Below are 22,060 nucleotides of genomic sequence, written 5' to 3'. Positions count from 1 at the left end.
TGGGCATATTGCCATCCTACAGGAATCGCATAAAAGTTATCCACCATCTACACTGTAATTGCCCTTCCCATTTCCTCTTCCTGAGAATCTCTGTAAACAAAAGAACCTGCTTAATTGCAGGTCAAAAAGGACATTTGGACATACTGACACTGTGTCAATAACTCTGGTTAGATTTTTACTCCACTTACTGGTGAGGGCTTCAACAGTATAGTTGGTGATACAAGCCATAAATTCCTCTACAGTTTCCTGAAATCTGAAGGGGTCTATTAGCCTTTGAGGGTGGACCATCTCTATATAGGTTCTCCAGTTCTGCAGGAATAACTTGTAGCTGTGATACTAACTCTGCCCAAAAAATAAACTGTCCATGACACCTCGGAGGTATTAATCACTTCCACTCACAGATCCATATGTTTTGAGCAGAAAACATTGGAAGGACAGCTATGAAGGAACTAGACAAGATCCTCAAGTGTAAAGATGTAACATTGAATACTAAAATCAAGATTGTCAATGCCATCACACTTCTTATTTCTATGTATGGTTGTGAAAGCTGGACAGTGAAGGAAGCTGATAAAAAGAAAATCAACTCATTTGAAAAGTGTGGTACTGAAAGAGAGTTCCACAGATAACATGGACTGCCCAAATGGCAAATACAGTAGTCCATCCTTATCCACAGCTTTGCTTTCCATGGTTTCAGTTACCTGCAGTCAGCATCAGTCTGAAAATATAACATAATCCCTCTAATCCACAGTATTGCTCTGGTGACACAACGGTTAAAAGTCTGTACCCTCACTCACAATCCACAAGGTTGTGAGTTCAATGCCAGCCAGGGGCTCAGGTTCAACTCAGCCTGGCATCCTTCTGAGGTTGTGAAAATGAGTACCTAGTTTGTTTGGGGCAAATAGCTTACACATTGTAAACTGCTTAAGGAATGCTTAAGTGCACTGCTAAGCAGTATAGAAATGTACTTGCTACTGCTATACTGTATTGCTATTGCTCTCTGTAATTTCAGTTACCCACAATCAACTGCAATCCAAAAACATTACAGATACAGGTTGACGCTCTCTTATCTGAAATGCTTGGGTACAGAAGTGTTTGGGATTTTGGAATATTTGCATATACAAAATGAGATATCTTGGTCATGACAGCCAAATCTTAACATGAAATTCATTTATGTTCCATAGACACCTTATACACATAGTCTGGGTGTAATTTTATATACAATGTTTTCAATAATTTTGGGTATCAAACAAAATTTGTGTACACTGAACCATCAGAAGGCAAAGGTGTCACTATGTCAGTCACCCATGTAGACAATTTGGATTTTGGAATATTTCAGTATTTGGAATTCCAGATAAGGGAGACTCAACCTGTATAGAGTTCAGTATTATCCATGGTTTCAGGCATCCACTGCAGGTCTGGGAATGGATATAGGAGGACCACTGTATGGCATCCTAGAGCAAATCAATCCAGAACTCTTCTTAGAAGCCAAGATGACTAAACTAAGACTGTCATAATGTGGACAATATCATAGGAAAAGAGGGAGATCACATTATACATGGAAAGTCTCAATCAAGTAAGCCACAGCCCTAAATTTACAAAATCTGAGCACAGCTGTTGATAACAGGATGTGTTGGAAGTCTGTCATTCATACAGTCACTATAACTCAAAATCAACATGACAGCAGTAAACAACAACAATTTTATATCTTCCAACATTTCACAGATTAAAGCCAGAACACATGAGACCAAGGAACTTCAAGATGGCAAACAGTATTAATGAGGAGGAACACACAAGCTAGGAAAGCCTGCAGTGGTTTCAATTTGCTTGAATCTACTAGTAAGAAGGGCAAGATTTTACCCCTCTCCTCTCCTCTGCTGAGTTGAGGGCAAACTAATTGTGCACTTTGAACTCAGTTGCCAGCAACTGAAGTAAGCTGAGGACAAAGAGAGAAAGTGGGGATAGGAGACAGAAACTGGGATACTTTAAAAGTAGCTGAAAAAAGTAAGATGACAGAGAATTAATAGGACAGTTGGTGGGTATACAATTTTAACATTTAAAAAATTATATTATTACCGGTACCACTGAAACATGTAGTCAGAATTTCCAACCAAAGTGTTACAAACTATCGAGCAGAATTTACTACAAAAATCACAGGGAAGTAATTCCTACTTTGAGGGGTAATTTATACATTGTCAGGAGACCTGCGATTTACCTCTCAACTTGAAAATAAAAAGATGTGAAACATAGTACCAAACTCATTGGGAAAAAGTAGGGAGGATTAGCCCACTGTTTGCACTATTTTCCTCCCCCTCTGCCAAAGCTGATAATTGGGGTCTGCAAAGGAAGGAAATACATGAAACTTTATAGTGTCTGTATGTTTTTTTCTTTCACAGTGCAAATACATTTTGTAGGGAGAAGGTGCATATTTGGGGAGTTCAATAGAGGCCCATGAGTGCAACGTTTTTTCTGACCTGAAAGCAAGTGATTAAAGGGAATTAGATTTGTGTAACTTCCAAAGAGGTTTAGATTTATGCAGACTGCCATAAATCTACTACTTTATTTCAAAACAAAACTTGATACAGCCAGCAATTGAAACTTGATACAGCAGAACTCTCATTGAAGTTGCTATTTTATTTCAAAACAAAACTTGATACAGCATGTGATTAAGAACATTTTTAAACCACTAAAATAATCCAAATACTTTGTATTACTTTAACAAAAATTATTAGCATATGGGAGGCACAGTGGAAAATGTTGTACAGGGGTTTGGTTCCAGGATAACAAAATCCATGGATGCTCAAGTCCCATTAAATATAATGGCAGAGCAAAATGGTGTCCCTTATATAAAATAGAAAATCAAGGTTTGCCATTTGGAATGTATACCTTTTTTTGAATATTTTCAAGCCGTGGATGCTTGAATCCATGGACATAAAAATCTGTGGATAAGGAGGGCCAACTGTAGTATGGTTTACCTTGCCAGGTCTTTCCTCCAGGTCTGTCTACCCACTCAAAGATGCTCAGTATTCCATTGCAACTGAATCGTTTTGGTTCAGACACACGTCCAATTATTTTTTCTACTTATATTTTTTGTACTCCAAAAACCTTTAGATTCCCCCATTATGTCAGTATCTCCCTTTTGTTTCCTGTGGCACCATTCTGGCTACCTTGCTACTGGTTCTCACCAGATGAGCTCACTATTATAGGGAGTGGTACTATTTAACAATTTTAAAATATAAAATTTCAGCCTGGTAGAAAGCCTCCTTGTGAAATAGGAGGGTGCAACTCTCCCAATTCTCTTGGATCATTCAGTAGCCTTCAGGCGCATTATACCATGCTGCTCTGAATTAAGATTTGGCAGGTACTATTTTGAAGAAGCGCCTGCCCCTTTTGAGTTATTTCCAGAAGTTATCCCCAGTGAACTGCTGCTCCAGTCCATAGCCCAAGGGGCATCACAGGGTCCCATTGCATACCCCATATTTATTTTCCGATCTATATGAAACTGCAAGGAAAGGTCATTTGAAATTTGAACTGAAAAGTCATGAATATGCTGGCAACACACAGTTCTATCTCATGGATCTCCATTGAGTAATTCCAGGATGGGAGAAGATTTAAATCTGCTTCTTGAAGCAGCACTATACTGGACTCTACTGATTGTATAATTTTTGTAAATAGGATTGAGGAAACATTTCTGAAAGGCAACATACAGTATAAGTCTATAAAATAATTTTAAAAAGCAAAGTATAGAGACACTTACTCAGGCTAGCTGTTGTGGATTCCAAATCTGCTAAGAATACTGGGATTTGCTGAAGCTGTTCCTGGAGGTCTAAAAGACTACTTCTCTTTTTCTCCCAGTGAGCAGAAAGCATCACAACTTCACTATCCACCAACTGCAATGTTTAACACCAAAGACAAAACTAAAATTATAAAACTGAGACTAACTTAAGCTATGATAACCAAGATATCAAAATCTTTAATATGATTTTATAGCTACAGATAGCTACAGTTTAGTGATCAGCCACTCTTAACTATGAGCAAAATGTTAACCACAACTAATTTTCAGCCATTACTCCTATTTATGCTGAATTATATATTTTTATTTGATTATTATTAATACAACATAGAGAAACATGGGAACTTAAAAAAAAAAGAAACACTACCAATCAAAATTGTAGCATATTTCCACTCTGCAGTTCTATGCTGTAACTACACATCTCCCCACAGTCTCTCCAAAGGTGAGTCCATGTCATTTACTTTTATATTTTCAAAGAGATAGCTATATTAGCCTGCCTCAGCACAGAAAGAAGGAAGGACAAAATAAGTTTTGTGGAATCTTCAAGACTATTTTAGCATGAGTGTTTGTGGATTATAAAAATCGTCAGATGCACCTGAAACCAACCTTTTTAAAAGCATCTGAAAAATAGGCGGTAGGCCAATAATGTCTGCTGAAACAAACAAGTTTATCTTCAAAGTAGCAAAAGCATTTCTTTTCCTTTCTCCCATCTGTTTATTTAATATCACAGCTTACTTTACAGTTGGCCCTCCATTTGCGCAGATTTCATATCTGCAACCCTCGCTTACTCACGAGGAGCAAACAGAGGGGATTAAAATAGGGCAAGTGCCCCCATTCAAGCCTATGGAGCTTGCATATGTGCGAAATTCCATTTTAAAGGGGGCTGGAACAGATCCCCCACAAAAATGGAGGACTGACTAATTTTAAGCAATGGAAATTAAAATCCACAGCAGATAGTTCAGTCAGCTCCTATTCTTTATGCATGCATAAACTTTTCTACATGTCGCCCTGGGACAGGTGCATGTACACATATCTAGGTGTACATATACCAGGAATCCTCTTTTCTCACTGCAAGGAGATGAAAAAAAAATTTTCTGCCACCAGAAATCCTCATGCAGATTATTTATTTATTTATTTATGGTATTTATACCTCACCCTTCAGCCCTAAAGGCTATCAGAGCGGCTTACAATTATTATTTTTAATTAGACAGTTCCCTGCCCCCCTCTGAATATTCATACACATGGGGGTATTGTTTTTCTGAATGCAAAACATGTGAATACAATTAAGTTTTATTTTTAAAAATATATTGATTTCTGTATGTTTTACCTCTCCAGCTTTTGCACATTCTTTTGCTCCTCTGTGAAGAGATGCCCAAGTATCTTCATATCTTCATAAAGGGAAACAGTAGTAAGATTACAGTTTGTACTTAACATGGACACAAACACACCTCATTGTATTAAACTAAAGTGCTTACTGCTTACCTTAAAAAAAGAACAGTTTACTCACAAGTTCTTCATTTTGTGATGTTAGAGAAAAATTCTACTCAGAGAAGATCCTTTGAAATGAATGGGATTTCTTATTCAAAATTAATTTATACCCCATTGATTTCTATGGCTGGATCCGCACTGCAGAAATAATCCAGTTTGACACCACTTTAACTGCCATGGCTCAATGCTATGGAATTCTGAGAACTGTAGTTTTGTGAGACGTTTAGCTTTGTCAGAGGCTCTAGTGCCAAAACAAACCACAATTCCCAGAATTCCAAAGGAGAATTTTAGTAATACAGTTGTCGCTCCCCATTCGTGGGGGATCCATTCCGGACACCCCCCGCAAACGGAAAAAAACATGGATAGTCAAGCTCCATTGACTATTATGGCGGTGTGCTCCTGGGCGCACACACCATTTTGTCTCTCCTGGCTTGCCATCCATGGAAACACAAAATCATGAACAGGAAGTCCGCGAACAGGGAGGGACGCATGTATATTCATTTTGATTGTGGATATTCTGTCCAGCAACAGATTTGGGGTTTTCTATTTAGAGCTATTAATTTTCAAAGTTTAATATTATTACTACTATTACTGGGAATTATCTGTGGTAAGGTAATTGCTTAAAAGCTTTTGTTATAATCACTCATAAGTAGCAAAAGCCTGCCATACTATGTTGTTTTTCTGCCATACTTTGTTCTGCTGTGGGTAAACTGAAACGCATCAGTTGTGATTTACTGAAACTCGTTTTAAATCCTACATATTTTTGGAAGAAGAGCTAGAAGTACTGGAAGTATTCTGCTGAACTAGAAGGCTTTTTAATGGGGAGGATGAGAATAATAGTACATATATCATAAGCAAAAAGTTTAATAAGGTGTGGATATGTTAACTGTTATCCCCTCAATATCATTGCTATTGTATGTGGGGTTTGCTAATGATTCAACTACTAGAGCAAACAAGGGCAGAGATAATGGACAGCTTTGCTTGGTACTTCATGAAAGCATTTGATATTAGACTACGAAATAAGATTCTTGATTTGAAATTTTAATACGTATGTCAATTACAGAACTTAATTTCATGTCATAATTCCATTTCTGAAAAAGTGAAATTAAGTAACCCAGCTAATTATGCCAATTTTGTGATAATTTTGTTAATATCACTGGGCTGCCTGATTATGTTCCTTTTCTAATCAACTAATATTTGATCTCATGTATATAAGTCAAGGACAGGTTTGAAGTCAAAACTGATTTTGAGATGACCCATGGATAAGTTGAGAGTAACACCTAGGGACATGTAACAAAGGATCTAGTGGATGAAGGAAAGGAAAACAAAGCCAAAGAACTTGCAAAATTCCAGCAAGGATAACTATTTGTGCTCACACTAAAGGCAGGATGGATGACAGAGGGTCAGTGCTTCCAGCACAGATTATGCTCTTGCCTTTCATTAGGGAATGGTTCTTTTTTAAATAAGAGTTAAAATACAGTATTTACATTGACCTGTGGATAAGTCAACTCCAGTTTGGGGGAGGGTGAATTTTCTCAGTAGTTTCTAGACTTATACATTAGTATATATAGTAACATTAATATTTTTTAAAAATAATAATATTATAACTGCTGAAAGTAATATTACAAAATGCCACTGAGATAAATTACAAGAGTCTTTCTTAGTCTTCTAGTCACAGCCATGTCTGCAGAAATATAAGCAGAATTATAACTCTGCTAGAAATATGACAATGAGAACTTAACTAAACAGTTACCTGCTCAGCAGAACTAAACCAGCAGAAAACTCTGGCAAACACTGTACAGTCCTGTAATAAAAATTATAAAAATGCATTAAAGTGAAAAATTCCTACAGAGTTTCTCAAATTAATGTTTACAGTCACCCAATTACCTTGTTTGTAATCAATCTGCAAGTACTAACAGTGCCAAGGACAACTATAAGGCAATACAAGGTCATGTTTTTCCAATAAAAACTTTAATGCTTCCTACAGCCATTACATTCTTGTTTGGCTCCAAGAACACATTGTAAAATATCACACAAACTTCATCTGCACTCTTATTTATAACCCACAAGATATATACAGGTTTTCCAGAAGACTGAAGTGAAAAACACTAATAGCTGCCACTACAACTTCAGCATCAGTGTATTGTACTAACAATCCCCAGTAGTAGTAGAGAAAAGGTATCACTTCTTATAAAACTGATCTGAATACAGCAGTTACATTTTACTACAACTGCATAGCAAATGAAGATCAAACCTTAATATACTCCAGGGAATATCAAAACAGAATTTGGGATTTTGATAATATAGGTTTTGGAATGCTGTTCATTAGACCAGAGTATGATGTGATGCCTCATAGTGTCATGCAGAATGTGGCTTGAAACAATATTTCTAAAGTGTAATGTTAAAATATTCAAAAGTACAGTACCTCTGTTTATTTATTTTGGTTTCTCTTGATTTGTCACCCAAAGTCTTCAACCTGAAAAATAACAGAGAGAAAGAGAGAGAGAGAAAGTAATACAAGTACTCACAATAAGTTGCTACAAGAAGCACTCTTTATTGAAACTTTGAGTGCATTTATACATCGTGATACACATTTTGTGTTAGTCATACTTTCTTACTTAATCCATGAATTGCGTAAACTCAAAAACTTCAAGCCATTTTTTATTCTCTCCATTTCGGGTATATTTCTCTCTTGCCTCTTTCATCAGCTTCTGTTTCACAGAACAGCTTGAGAAACAGGCCAGAACAAGCCACAGCTAAAGATTCAGATGTCATAAAACACTGTGATTTCATATTGTGATTTGTAAGCATGGCTTATTAGCAAAAGTGAATTCAAATACTTTATGACAAATTTCACTAAAATATACAATGGCTTATTATGATGTATGAATACAGTCATAACATGCAACAAGGACTTTTAGAAAATCCTTCTCTGCATGTTAGAATAGAATAGGCCAACACCTGAAGGGAATTTCAGAGCCAAGACATTCAAGATGTGTTTTGATTGTGCATTCCTCCATGGCAGGGGGCTGGACTGGACTGGATGGCTCTTGTGGTATCTTCCAACTCTGATTCTAAGAATACAAAGTTTGAAAAACAAACAAGCAACCAGTGCAGCCCTCTCAGAACTGGTGTAGTATGATCCACCGACCTGGCCCCTCTGGCTGCTTCATTCTGCACTAACTGAAATTTGCTGGTCATATAGAGGCAATGAGTTCTTCCCACTCCCTACCTGTCTGCCCAAGGAGAAATGCTAGATTCTCATCACAAGGAAAACCTGTCATTTCGCCTTTGGAGAAGGCATGCTGGGTAGGACAGGAAGATGGAATGAAGTGGGAATGAGGAAGAGAGTACCCCGGGACCCTCGATGGAGCTAAAAGCCCCCCCTGTGCTATTATCTATTTATTTCATTTGTATGGTGCCTTTCTCACTGTAGGGACCCAAGGCGTCTCACAGACAAAAACATTTAAAATCTCAGTAAAATTCAAAACAATTAAAACCAATACACAATATAAAATCACATACAAAAGTTAAAAGCATAGCTCCTACCGAGGAAAGGCATGGTAATGAAAGCTCTAAATCCGGAAGGGTTTCATTCTCTTTTAATAACTCCACTGCAGTGGGACTATAGCAAGAAAGAAGCTGGTGTAATCATGTCATAAGACTGCCAGAATCTTTCCCTGGGATTATTTTCAGAGTAGCGCAGTGATCAGAAATCAAGCAGTTGGCAACAAAAGACGGTTTTCTTATATGTCGTATCTCAGAAGTAGAATACCATCTTCAAAGATGCCTATCTGATGTCCATTTTATTATATACAAATAAAAATTATTATTATTATTATTATTATTATTATTATTATCTTTTAGGCATCAACTTATGAGCTTTATCTCCATTTTAATTACAAATAATTACATTTTCCCAACATCCCATTTTTTTCTGGTTCATTGTTATTGTCTTAGAGTTTTCATGGTTTTTTAAAATATACTTTATAGTTGCTGCTTTGGCTTTTAAAATGTTTTGCAACCTGCCTTGGAATGTTTTATGATGGAGAGTATATATAAACCTTGTTATAATGAAATCCCTAATTTCATCAACACAGCTAAGACATCACACTGCCACTCTGCCAAACACAGCCTGAAGATAAGGAAATGCAAGGCCCAATTGTACTATCAAATTACAGTTCAATTGGACTACTAACTTTTGGCACTTAAATATAAGATCTGAATTGAGTCAGTATCTAGTGGTCCAAAACTCACTGCAGACATAATCCATCTTGAGACCGCTTTTACTGCCCTGGCTCAATGCTAGGGAATTCTGGGGACTGTACTTTTGTGAGACATTTAGCCTTCTCTGTCAGAGAGCTCTGGTGCCACAATAAACTAGTCTCAGTTAAAGCGGTCTCAAACTGGATTATTTCTGTTGTGTAAGTGTTTGGACCTAGTATTACTGTTAATTGGGGCAATTCCTAGAAAAGAGTTCCTGTTAACAATTACTACAGGTATTGACTCAGGAAAAAGCAATAACATGAAACTATACAACTGATCTAACTAACAATCTATTAATAACTAGCAACTATTTACTTTAACTCATATGCACAGACACCTCATTTAGGTTAATTGGAACTGCAGTTTATTAAGGTACAGATCTGTGAAGAAACTCTTTTGTCATTAAATTCAGGGGGGGGGGGAATGTTGGAATTCCCCGCTTTGCTGTGCAGAGATTCAATTTACCAACATCCTTTCACTTTCATAAACCAAGTATAGAACTGACTCTTACCCTTTCTCTCTTTCCCAAGACAGCAGCAATTGTAGGAACTGAATTCACTTTGATGGTAAAATGGTGGTTTTATTATTCTGGGCCATCATGGGTAGTTATCTCGTCTACAAGGGTATTACATTCTGCCTTTTGCTGCAGACGTTTAGGATTTTCTGTTAGCAGGATGTCACTCACTGCCCACTGTCACTTGTACATGAGAGCACAGGAAGAGCATCTCATTTACTGTGCATGTGGATATGTATCTCAAATTATTCAGCCTAATAAGGGGTCACAATTTTGAATTAGGAATTAATTCCCAATAGGTAAAAACTATTCAAATGACTTTATACAACAGATTAATTCTAACCACCCCTTGTAGTCAAAAGCAGCTTCAGGTGCTGCACATGGCAGCTATTTCATACTTTGTTAGTTTGAAACATTATCAATCTTTGCTATTGGGAGGTGGGGCTGACTAATCACAAGGCAGGATTCTTACAACTGAAATACATAAACAATACAACTATACAGCTATAAATGGTTCAAAATTCTGTATTAGAAAGTTACGAGTCTGCCTTACAATTCAGAACAGCAATGGCACGGTAGTGTAAATATGAACATTTTATTTATTTTATTTATTTATTTGGAATATTTATACCCCGCTCTTCAGCCACAAAGGCTCTCAGAGCGGCTTACAGTTGTAAGGACAGTTCTCTGCCCTCAGGCTTACAATCTAAAAACAGCAGAGTGATACAATATGATTTCAAACATAAGAAGAATTTTTGATTTCTGGCCTTATCTCAAAAGAAGAAAATGGGCCAAACATTCTTTAAAACGACATCAATGCAACAAACAAGGAGGTCCTGTCACATCACAGTATTTCTTTGTGGAAACAGTCATGTTAGCTTTAGTGAGAAAAATGAAAAGACTATAAAGATAAAATAGGTTTGGGTTGAGGACTAGCTAGACCAAGGGTCGGCAACCTACGGCCCGCGGGCCGCATCCAGCCCACGGGCACCATAGGAGCGGCCCCAGGCCAGCCCTGCCGCCGATTGCCACCGCCGGCACACTCCTTCCCTGCCCCTCAGGGCCGGCCTCTGCCCGCCCTGAGGGGTGGGGAAAGCGCCGGGGACAGCCGGCGCTGGCCTTTCCCCACCCCTCAGGGTCAGCCTCTGCACTCCCTGAGGGGCTGGGAAAGCGCTGGGGCAGCCGGAGCTGGCCTTCCCCCCGCCCTGGGGGGAAGCCTTGGCCCTCCCAGAGGGCAGAGAGAGGCAGTGGGGCCGCGGGCCTGGGGAGAGGGAGGAGGGGGTCCGCAGGAGGAGGAGGAGGAGCAGGGAGGAAGGAAGGAAGGAGCAGGAGGAGGAAGGAGGGAGGAGGAAGGAGGAAGAAGAAGGAGGAAGGAAGGAGCAGGAGGAGAAGGGAGGGAGGAGGAAGAAGAGGAGGAAGGAAGGAGCAGGAGGAGAAGGGAGGGAAGGAGAAGGAATGAGGAAGAAGAGGAGGAAGGAGGAAGGAAGGAGCAGGAGGAGGAGTAGGAAGAAGACATGCACTCTTTCTGAAGGTGATACAGTGTGACTTTCCAAAGTACATTTCTGCATATTTTCAGTGCTTTCAATGCTGAAAGGTGTGCTTTTACAAGGAGAGTGGTAGTGATGATGATATGTCAGTTTGTGGGACATGCAGTCTTTCTGAAGGTGAGACAGTGTGTCTTTCCAAAGTGCATTTCTGTGTATTTTCAGTGCTTTTAATGCTGAAAGGTGTGCTTTTACAATGAGAGTGGTAGTGATGATGATATGTCAGTTTGTGGGACATGCAGTCTTTCTGAAGGTGAGACAGTGTGACTTTCCAAAGTGCACTTCTGTGTATTTTCAGTGCTTTCAATGCTAAAAGGTCTGCTTTAACAGTGAGAGTGGTTTCGGCCTTCCCCTTCGGCCGAAAGGGCCCCTTGGAGCCCGTTCAGCCGAAGGAAGGGGCCAAGGAGGAGAGGGCAGGCACACGCCTCCTCCTCCCCGCGGGGCTTTGGCAGCCCTGAGGTGTCCTCCGGAGAACATCTCAGGCCTGGCAAAGCCCCGAGGACAGGAGCAGGGGCCGTGCACCTGTTGTTCCTGTCCCTCATGGGCCCCTAGTGGTTCTCTGGGAGGCAGCTGGGGGCCAAGAAAGGGCAGGAGGAGCAGGCGCGTGCCTGTCACCCCCTCTCCCAATCCCCCCCCCCACTTCTAGCTGTCTCTCAGACAGCTGGAGGTCGGGAAAGAGAGCAGAGAAAGCCCCGCCCCAGAGGGTGGAAGCTCTGCCCCCAGCATGTGGCCCCGCCGCCCAGAGGGGGGGAGCCCCACCCCCGGGATGGGGCCCCCCCCCCGGAGGGGGGGAACCCCCCCCCCCCCCCCCCCGGCCCCCCAGTTGTCTGAGGGACAGCAACCCGGCCCCCCGGCTCAAAAAGGTTGCCTACCCCTGAGCTAGACCAACAGGGTCTCATAGTCTGAGCACTGGACTATGACTATGGAGACCAGACTTCGAATCCCCCCAAATTGGCCATAGAAACCCACTGGGTGACCTTGGGCAAGTCACACTCTCTCAGCCTCAGAGGAAGGCCAATTCAAACTCCCTCTGAACAAATCTTGCCAGGGAAACTCCATGGGAGTTCAGCTTGCCTTAATATTGCCCTAAATTGGAAACCATCTGAAGGCACACAACCACAAGATGGAGCAACAGGAACAGATCTTCTCATAAACGAGTGCAACTGCATTCCACTTTCAGTTTTGAATGACAAAACAAAGTTGAAACACTCTTATGAACCAGAACTATATTGTAATTGTATAAGCATTGCAACTGACAATTTTGCCATAAGGAACCAAACTCTGCTGCACACTTTTAAACATGATCACCATGCTTGATCCTCAGTATTATGGTATGTGTTTTCAAGTCACCTGTCAATTTATGGAGGAGACCCCATGAATTTCATAGGGTTTTCTCTGGCAAGGAATCCTCAGTGGTTTTGCCAGCTCCCTCCTCTTAAATACAGCCTACAGCGTCTGGGATTTGTTCAGGGTATCATTCAAGTACTAACCACAGATAGGGTTGCCATTTCTTCCGGAAAACCTGGAAAACCTCGGATTGAAGGACCCAAAAATGTCCCCGTTGGCTGCCTGGGCCAGTTGAAGCAGTAAAGCTCAGATTTCTCCTTCATAACAACATACAGTGGTGCCTCGGGATACGAAATGATCGGGTTACGAAATTTCCGGGATACGAAAAAGTTGGATTGGCAAAAACTGTTTCGGGTTACGAAATATTTTTCGGGTTACGAAATTCATTTCGGCGCGAAATTCAAATGCTGCAAAGTGCAGCTATAGGCTTTCCAGTGCTAACGGAAAAGTGTTTCGGGTTACGAAATTTTCGGGTTACGAAAGGAATGGCGGAACGAATTAATTTCGTAACCCGAGGCACCACTGTAATGGTAAAAAAAGTGCAACGATTGATGTGCTGAATTTGCATAATCAGACTGCAAATTAATAACATACATAATTACAATAATTTGCATCACATGCAAATTAGGTGCCCAGACATGAGGGACTGCAATATGGCAACCCTAACCATGGCTGACCCTGAAGTTTCTGAGGTCTGACAGGATCTGGCGCCTTGGGTCTTGGAAAGAAGTTGCAACAAGTTTGACTTCAATTGTATAGCAGCCCAGTGCAAGGGCCTATAGTGTCCTGTTTGTTGTTGTTGTATGCCTCCAAGTCATTTTTGACTTATGGTGGTGACCCTATCATGGGGTTTTCTTGGCAAGTTTCTTCAGAGGGGTTTTTGCCATTCCCATCCTCTGAGTGGGACCTGCCTAAGGTCACCCAGAGGGTTTTTATATACTCTAGGGTCGTACTCCAAGACTCAAACCACTACATCACTCTGGCTCTCAGTTCCCTATAAGTACAGTGCGCCCACGTTATACGCAGGCGCGCTATACGTGGCTTTGAGTGTACGTGCTCAAGCCATGCGGGGTGGTACATCCCATTCAAATGAATGGGGTGCACATCCATGGTGTGCATGCCGCTGCGCACACAAGCCCCATTCAAGTGAATGGGGCTTAAACATAGGCGGAATTCACCTTACGCGGGGGGGGGGTCTGGAAAGGATCCCCCGCGTAAGGCAAAGGTCCACTGTATGTGTATACTCGCCAGTCCCATGGGATTTACTGTTGTCTAAAGGCCAGCATGGTGTAGTTAGAGGGCAAGGCGCCACAAATTGGTAGACATTGGAGAAAAATGTAGGACACTACAAAACAAAAGCTAAAAACACTAATGTAAATGTAAATTCATGCTTCTTACTGATGCTCAAAATGGAGGTCATTTCAAAATTACTCCTGGTTGAAATATAGACCATGTCTTGAATAAGGAGGGTGCCTGATTAGCTCAGGCATGAAACCCAATGGGTAAGTCACACTCTCTCAGCCTCAGGAGAAGGCAATGATAGCAAGTACATTTCTATACTGCTTCTCAATGCGTGTATAAACTAACTGCCCCCAACAAGCTGGATGCTCATTTTAGCGACCTACAGAAGGATGCCAGGCTGAGCGGACCTTGAGTTCCCTGGGATCGAACTCACTACCTTGTGGTTTGTGAGCGAGGTCCAAAACACACTGCAGAAATAATTCCAGTTTGAGACCGCTTTAACTGCCCTGGCTCAGTGCTAGAGAACCCTGGGAACTGTAGTTTATTGTGGCACCATCACTCTCTGACAGAGAAGGCTAAATGTTTCAGAAAACTACAGTTCCCAGAATTCCCTAGCATTGAGGCAGGGCTGTTAAAGCGGTCTCAAGATGGATAATTTCTGCAGTGTGTTTTGGACCTGAGTGGCTGCAGTACAGGCGTTTAACCACTGCGCCACCAGGGCTCCCAAACTTCCTCTGGGCCCACAACAAACTCCAACTCCCAGAATTCCACAGCCTAGAGCCAGAAAAGAGTTAAACCGGTGTCAAACCGGGTTATTTCTCCAGTGTGGATGCAGCTTTCTTTTCTCATTCCCTCCCACTTTCTTAAGGAGGCACAAAGTACTTAGGTATGGATGTATGTGTAGAGTGTGTGTTTGTTTATTTGTTTATTTCTGGGTGTTTATCTTGTTTTACAGGACGCCTTTCATTAGAGGAGTCTTCCTCCTTCCTTCCCTCCCTCCCTCCTTCGTTGGACTGCGCGCGCTCTCGTTCTCTCTTTCCCCCGGGGGGGGGGGAGCTGTCAATCATGCCTCGCGCCAACGGCGGCGGCGGCGGCGGCGGCGACCGTTACTCCCACTACTCACCCCAAGGTCAAATCCTGCTGGACGCTCAGCAGGCGCTCGCGCAGGCTTTCAAACATCTTGCGCGCGCGCACTGCCACTCACACCTCCACGAACAACCGCCAACTTCACTGCGGCACCCGAGAAGCACGGGACACAGGCGGGAAGGGGGCGGAGCTTCCCGCAAAGGGAGGGAGGGGTGAGGGAGGACTCAGCCTAACCGTCGTCGGCGCTTCCCTGCCTGTCAACAAACGCTCCGCCCATCCTGGCCACGCCCCAAAACCGCGGCTACAGAGAAAGGAAGCTATGCTGAGTAGAAGTGTAGAGCTTCTAAATTATAGAGTACTGCCTGAGTAGAGATATTCCGAGTTTGCCATGGAGGAGACTTGGCCTACTGAAACCGGTGGAGAAGCCCAGGATGCACGAATCCTTTATTTGACCCTCTCTTTCTAGGAGAGCGTTTGTTAATGAGTCTAAATTATTGCCTCATTGGTGAGGAAAGGGAATTCTTTTGACGGTTTATTGCTCTACTATTTTCATATATCTATGAAGAATAAAGTGCTGATTGGGCATGCGCACAACCTCGCAATGACGTCAGTATGGGGCTCCCTCAATATTGCGCAATACACTCTCAAAGGGTTGCTGTTCTTTTTAACTGCTGTCTCCCGTTGCATTTTGGGGCTTGTAGTTCAGTGAGGCCTAAGCGCTCTCTGGTTGAATAGTCTAAAGGCCCCTCCCTAAACTACCAATCCCAGAATGCAACAGGAGGCAACCAGAGCAGATAAAGTGGAATAGCAATGCTTTAAGAGTGTAGTGCGATAATCTAAGCCTCAACCGTCTACTCCCTGCACATCTGCTTGTCAATCACTTCAAGGGTTGTTGTTGTTGTTTATTGTTGTGTACCTTCAAGTCGTTTCTGACTTCTGGTGACGCTAAGGCCAATCTATCACAAGGGGCTTCTTGGCAGGATTTGTCTTCTGTCTAAGGTTGCCATAATTGTCCACTATTACCAGGGACAAAATGTAGGACAAATTTGAGACCAAACTGTAGGACAACTGCAAGACAAAGCTCAGCCCAAAATGTAGGACATTTAAAGTCCTCCATTTTTCTTAAATGTCCTACATTTTGGGCTGAGTTTTGTCCTGCAGTGAACCATGCCGGGATATTTTGCAAGCATGTATCCTGCTTTATACAGTCCACTGTTTTTAATTTGGCCAAATGCATATTGCACACCAATAGCAGTTTGATATCAGTGTGACTGTTGTGGCTACGCCCCATGAAATCCTGGGATTTGTAGTTTTAAACACAAAAATGAAGAAACAAAAGAGAAAGAAACAAAATTATTTCTAAGGTTCTGATTTTTATTCATTTTGCATTGCGATTGTCATGTCTATTTGCCAGGCTCAGTTTGGCAAGTTTTGAAATTATAACTTTAATTTGATGCCTAAGAATCTCTCAAACAGCCAAACAGGTGACCCCTGCCAGATGCCCAGAGGAAGGCGAAAAACCTCCAGGATCTCCGGCCAATCTGCCCTGGAGGAAAATTCCTTCCCGACCCCAAAAGTGGCGGCTAGTGCTACCCTGGGCATGTCGACAAGAGCCTTCCTTATGCAAGCAAATGGCGAAGCTCCTTCCTTCCATCTCTCCATCTAGAAGACATGCTGGCATCCTCCAGGATCCTGTCTGGAAAGCGTGATGTTTCTTCTAAATTTTATTTTAAATTTAGTAAACAACACTGCTAATGATATTTTAGCAAGCAGGATTTTTTTAAAAAATGGATCAGCAAATACTCTCTTACTAGAGTATAATTCTGCAGTGAGCAATATTCAACGTCTTGCTATCCCCCATTTCCAAATGGTAAGAGTTTTCTTACGTGGATCTCTGAAGACCTTGTAGCATTTCTTCTTTCAAAAGTGGGCTTCATCTTTCAAAAATTCCCTATGAACATCTTTTATTAATTTTCTTTCAGAGGCTTGTCGTTCTCTGCCAATTTCAGCTTGGCAGGTTTTTACAACAGTTAGGATCATGGAGGTCTTGCATAAATTCAGTCTAGAAAATGATGGCAAAGACATATCCTGGATCCATCAACAATCAGAACAGAGATTGCATTCAAGGAATCAGAGGAAGACTAGGACTGGGAAGGGCAGCTATGAAAGAACCAGATAAGATCATAAAATGCAAAGCTACAACACTGAACACTAAAGAAAGCATCATCCATACCATTGTATTTCCCATCACCATCTATGGTTGTGGGAGATGAACAGTGAAGAGAGCTGACAGAAAGAAAATCAGATCATTTGAGATGTTGTTCCAGAGAGCAGTGCTGAGGACACCATGGATGGTCAGGAAGACATGGTTATGGGAATATATCAAGTCTGAACTCTCCCTGGAAGCCAGGATGGACAACGTTAGGCTGTTGTATTTTGGTCACATTATGAAAAGGCACAACTCACTAAAGATGCTTGGAATGGTATAGGGTAGGAGAAAAAGAGGTGGATCACATACCAGATGGATAAATTCATTTAAGGAGGCTACAGCTCAAAGTATACAGAATGGCTGAGGATGGAGGGGCTTAGAAAGTGTTTCACCCATGAAGTTACCCTGAGTCAGAGTCAATCTGAAGCCAGTTAACAACAACAGTAACAAAATATAGTGATTTTTCAAACTTCTTTACAGGTGGATGCTGCTGGATGCCCAGAGGAAGGTGAAAAACCTCCAGGATCTCCAGCCAATCTGCCCTGGAGGAAAATTCCTTCCTGACCCCAGAAGTGGTGGCCGGTGCTACCCTGGGCATGTCAGCAAGGACCACAGACCACCAACCTGCCAACTCTTGCTCAGGCCAAACTTATTCTTTCTTACCTTAAGGCTCAAAGAATAACCCTTTTTCTGCATCCACAGGGTTCATGACTGGACATCACTTACCTTGTGACAGTGTCCTTGAAGTTAAATTCTGTTGAGTTATGTTCCCAGTTATTCTTAAATGTTCTGGAGTCACAGGTTTCATTCTTGTATATCACTTGTCTTCTGATAGTTTCTTTGAAGTTAACGTCTCCTGAGATGCTTGTAAGAATTTGTCAGGACCGTGTTGTGAAATAGGTCTGAAAAATGACATGGATGTGGCCACTAAGTGAAGCTAGAGCAGAAATTATTATAGCTCTAGCTGGCAGTTAAATGTGTCTGCATTAATGAGGCAGTTCATTGTTGAGGCAGTGCACTGTGGGAAGGTGGTTGCCAACTGCCAAAGTTCCAACTGCCAACTGTCACTGAGTCTGTGAAAGAGTTGGTGCCTCAGAGCTGGTTGGTGTTTGAGTTACTGCCTCAGAAGTTTATGGTCGGTTGGTTGGTGGAGTAACTTGTTGATGAGTATCCAAGATGGATGTCTGATACTCAATGAATCTTTGTAAATAGTTCTCTGTAACAAAGATTAAAGAGCCCTCTTATTGAGAGAAACCTCGCTTGTCCAGAGATTCATTCCTGTGTGAGAGGAAGTCTGCCTACACAATTCAGATCCTTCACAGACCTTCTACTGGGCATCTTGTCCACATACAGTAAACTCTGCTTAGGATTGCCTTCTCCCAGCATGCACCCCTTCTTGACAGTGGTTATGGGCCCAGTCCATGCGTAGACAACGCTTGAAAAGTTGTGTGAGAGCAAAGTTCTGTGTGTGCAGTCTGAATCCACTAAGGCTGTTTGCCCAGAAGTCCTTCTGCAGCTGTTTGTTTGCTGAACGCAGTGCAAGATGATGGACGCGTCCGTGAGGTTTCAGAAGTTGAATTAGAGGAATGTCTCCAGTTGGAAAATCTACATGCAAGCTTTATTGATAAAGCAGGACTTGTGGGACATTGTGAGAAAACAATCTGATCCGACCGATGAGGCTGATAGAAAATGACAGCAAGGCAAGGGCAATAATTGTTTTGGCCCTAGAACCGAGTCAGCCAAATTACATCAGAGACAATCAGATGGCTAATGATGTGTGGAAAGCTCTTGAGAGTGTTCATCAGCCTGTTGGAGCCTTATCTAAGATATCTGCAGCAAAAAGCTGTATGGCTGTAAATTGCTGGAAGGAGCCTCTGTAACTGACCATCTGGAAAGAATGCAGGACATCTTCGTAGAGTGCAGCCACTGTGGCATTCAGATGGAAGAATCCCAGAAAGTCTTCATACTCCTGAGTAGTCTGACCAGTGAATGAGACTCGCCTACAGGGAGTCGCTGAAGCAGATCTTAGATTGGAACTTGTTGCATCAAGAATCCTGGAAGAGGTCCAGAGGAGAGAATTTGAAGCCAGATCCAGGGAGACGGCAAAAGGAAGCAGTAAACAACCAACCACTTCCTTACCTGAGGAGGGGAGTGCTGCCATATGCAAGACTAAGCAGTGCTTTTCCTGTGTGGAGACTATACATCTGAGACATTCTTCACAGATAGGATTACCATAATTCTCTACTAAAAACTGGGACAAAATGTAGGACAAAATTTAGACCAAAATATAGGACAATTGTAGGATAAAATTTAGCCAAAAATGTAGGACATTTAAGAAAAATGGAGGACCTTTAGTCCTGCATTTTGGGCTAAATTTTATCCTACAATTGTCCTATATTTTGGGCTAAATTTTGTCCTACATTTTGTCCCGGTTTTAGTAGAGAATTATGGCAACCCTATTCACAGACCTTTCTTCTGGGCATCTTGTCCGCAAACATAAACTCTGCTTGTGTTTACTTCGACACGGGTTGTGAACCCAGCACGCACTTTCTCTGACAGAATTAATGGGCTTTCTTGATTACCTCTCCTCATTTATCTACAGAAACCTGTTATACAGCAATGAAAACAATTTGTTGCATAGTGTTTATAGTGTATGAAAAGAAAAGAGTGAGATTGCAAATGGCTTCCAGAAATTTTAAAACCAAAACTTTTGTTTCACTTTTTTGTGCACAATGAGATGCTGTGCCCACATATTCTCAGCTTTCTTGTATAGTGGAGCTTCAGTCCTTCTGCTGTCATCAAAGTCTGCAAGATGGAGAAGAAGAAGCATCAATGCACAGCTGTTGGTTTGCAGAAAAAATGGAGAAAGGGGGGTGGGACCAGAAACGAAGTGCAGAATAGTCACCTGGAGAACTGAGTCCACCTGGAAAGCTGTCGTCTTTGAGATTAAAGAAAGCTCATGTTTCTGGAAGCAAAATCCCTCCCTGGTCACAAAGCCAACCCAACTGGCCTATCTGAAGGAACATAGCTTCAGCGGTTCGTATCTACCAGCCATAAAGTGTGAAGGGTCTCTGCAGCTTTCACATGGAGTCATCTTTTATGTTATGCAAACCAACAAGCAAACCAAGCTTCATTGCTGGTTTGGAAGAAGTGAGTCCAAAGGAAAGGAGATGTGATGTGGAAGTCACAATGGCATTAAGTAAGAAGGAAAACAGTTTAGAGGAAAGTTGGAAATGTGTTTTTACTGGCATGCAGTTCAGTCAAGGCTATGCTGGTGGCTTCTGTTCCTAATGATTGGGATGCATTTTCCTTTATGAAATGTTCATAAATCTAGGGGGGGAATTTCTAGTCATTTTCCCCTAAGTTTGTGGAGTCCCATCTCCAACATATCAGCGACTATGAAATGTTTCATGTCCTAGAATATATTTTCAAGTCCTGTTAACACAGGAAAGAGGAGAACCTCTAAAAACCGAACAACAACACCCACCAAATGGCTTGAGCTCATGTGAATTTGCATATTGCAGTGTTTGGAAAAATGAGGCATTCTTGTCTGCTTGACTTTGTCATGTCATCTTCCTTGTTTGCTAGATGTGGCATAGTGACAAATTCTGCATGGCTGTTGCATGGGATCAATCCAATGAAAGAGGCTTTAGGTGTGGGGGAGGAATACTCACCTGTGTCTTAATGGAATTTCCCTTCAGCAATTTTGTTTCACTGAATGGAGCGGAGCTCTTGAACCTTATCTGTTGGAAGGCAATTGCACGGAGAAGAGCCCAGTGGAAGAGATGCTGCCAGAGGCTTCCCTTTCTTTCTCCCTCCTTCCTTTCTTCATCAGCACAATAAGTGGGCTATGGATGTGGAACTCATGCCAGATGGAAACTTAGGAGGCCTGAGTTGAGGAGGATGTGGTTGCTTTTCCTGGCTGGCTATTTCTTCCAAGTCTTTCTTCTTTAGCTACAACTTTGCTTAGCAAGGTCTTCATCTTCTGATTCTTCTCAAGATTGCACTGGATGCTGCAAAGCAAATAAAGCATAGACTATGAAGTTTACTTCAGTCTTACAAGCAAAAGTGACTACAAAGGAAAGAGATGGAGAAACAGTCAGGAAGGAGGAGGTGTTATAATACCTCAGTGGGTTTTTTAAAAGCTCTCTGATGCCTTTTAAGGCCTGGCTGCTTCTCTCTTCCCCTAGACTTGCTGATGCATTTCATCCATGAAAACAAGCTGTCACCATATTCCTCCAGATGTTGGTCCATGGGTTTTTGGCTTTCCTCTGAGACGCTGTCTTCATTCTTTAATGTTCTGCATCTATAGGATTCATTTCTGGAAATCACTCATCTTGTGACAGTTTCCTTGAAGTTAACTTCTGTTAAGATGTTGTACGTCGTTCTCAAATGTTCTGCATTCACAGGGTTCATTTCTGCATATCACTTACATTGTGATAGTGTCCCTTGAAGATGACTTCTGTCAAGTTACTTACATGAATTCACGGGTTTTCACGATGACCTTGTGAATGACAAATCATGCATACCTGTTGCATGGGACTGATCCAACAAAGGGGGCTTTAGGTGGGGGT

At 41.8% G+C, this 22,060-nt stretch overlaps 1 protein-coding gene across 1 annotated transcript in view; it reads right to left on the bottom strand.

Annotated features, from left to right (window-relative positions):
* DTNBP1 (dystrobrevin binding protein 1) overlaps nt 1–15,482 on the bottom strand; it is a 91,709-nt gene extending 76,227 nt beyond the window's left edge. Inside the window, exons 1-5 of the mRNA XM_042463244.1 lie at nt 15,315–15,482; nt 7,704–7,754; nt 7,032–7,082; nt 5,118–5,178; nt 3,755–3,887 (exon numbers count right to left, since the gene is read on the bottom strand). Of these exons, the coding sequence (XP_042319178.1) occupies nt 3,755–3,887; nt 5,118–5,178; nt 7,032–7,082; nt 7,704–7,754; nt 15,315–15,370 (352 nt within the window). The 5' untranslated portion in view covers nt 15,371–15,482. The remainder of the gene's footprint in view (nt 1–3,754; nt 3,888–5,117; nt 5,179–7,031; nt 7,083–7,703; nt 7,755–15,314) is intronic.
* Between the last annotated feature and the right edge of the window lie 6,578 nt (nt 15,483–22,060).

This window comes from Sceloporus undulatus, chromosome 4 (genome assembly GCF_019175285.1).
Source record: "Sceloporus undulatus isolate JIND9_A2432 ecotype Alabama chromosome 4, SceUnd_v1.1, whole genome shotgun sequence".
NCBI lineage: Eukaryota > Metazoa > Chordata > Lepidosauria > Squamata > Phrynosomatidae > Sceloporus > Sceloporus undulatus.
The sequence above is the reverse complement of the archived record's forward strand: the minus strand, read 5'-3'. Positions and strand labels throughout refer to the sequence as shown.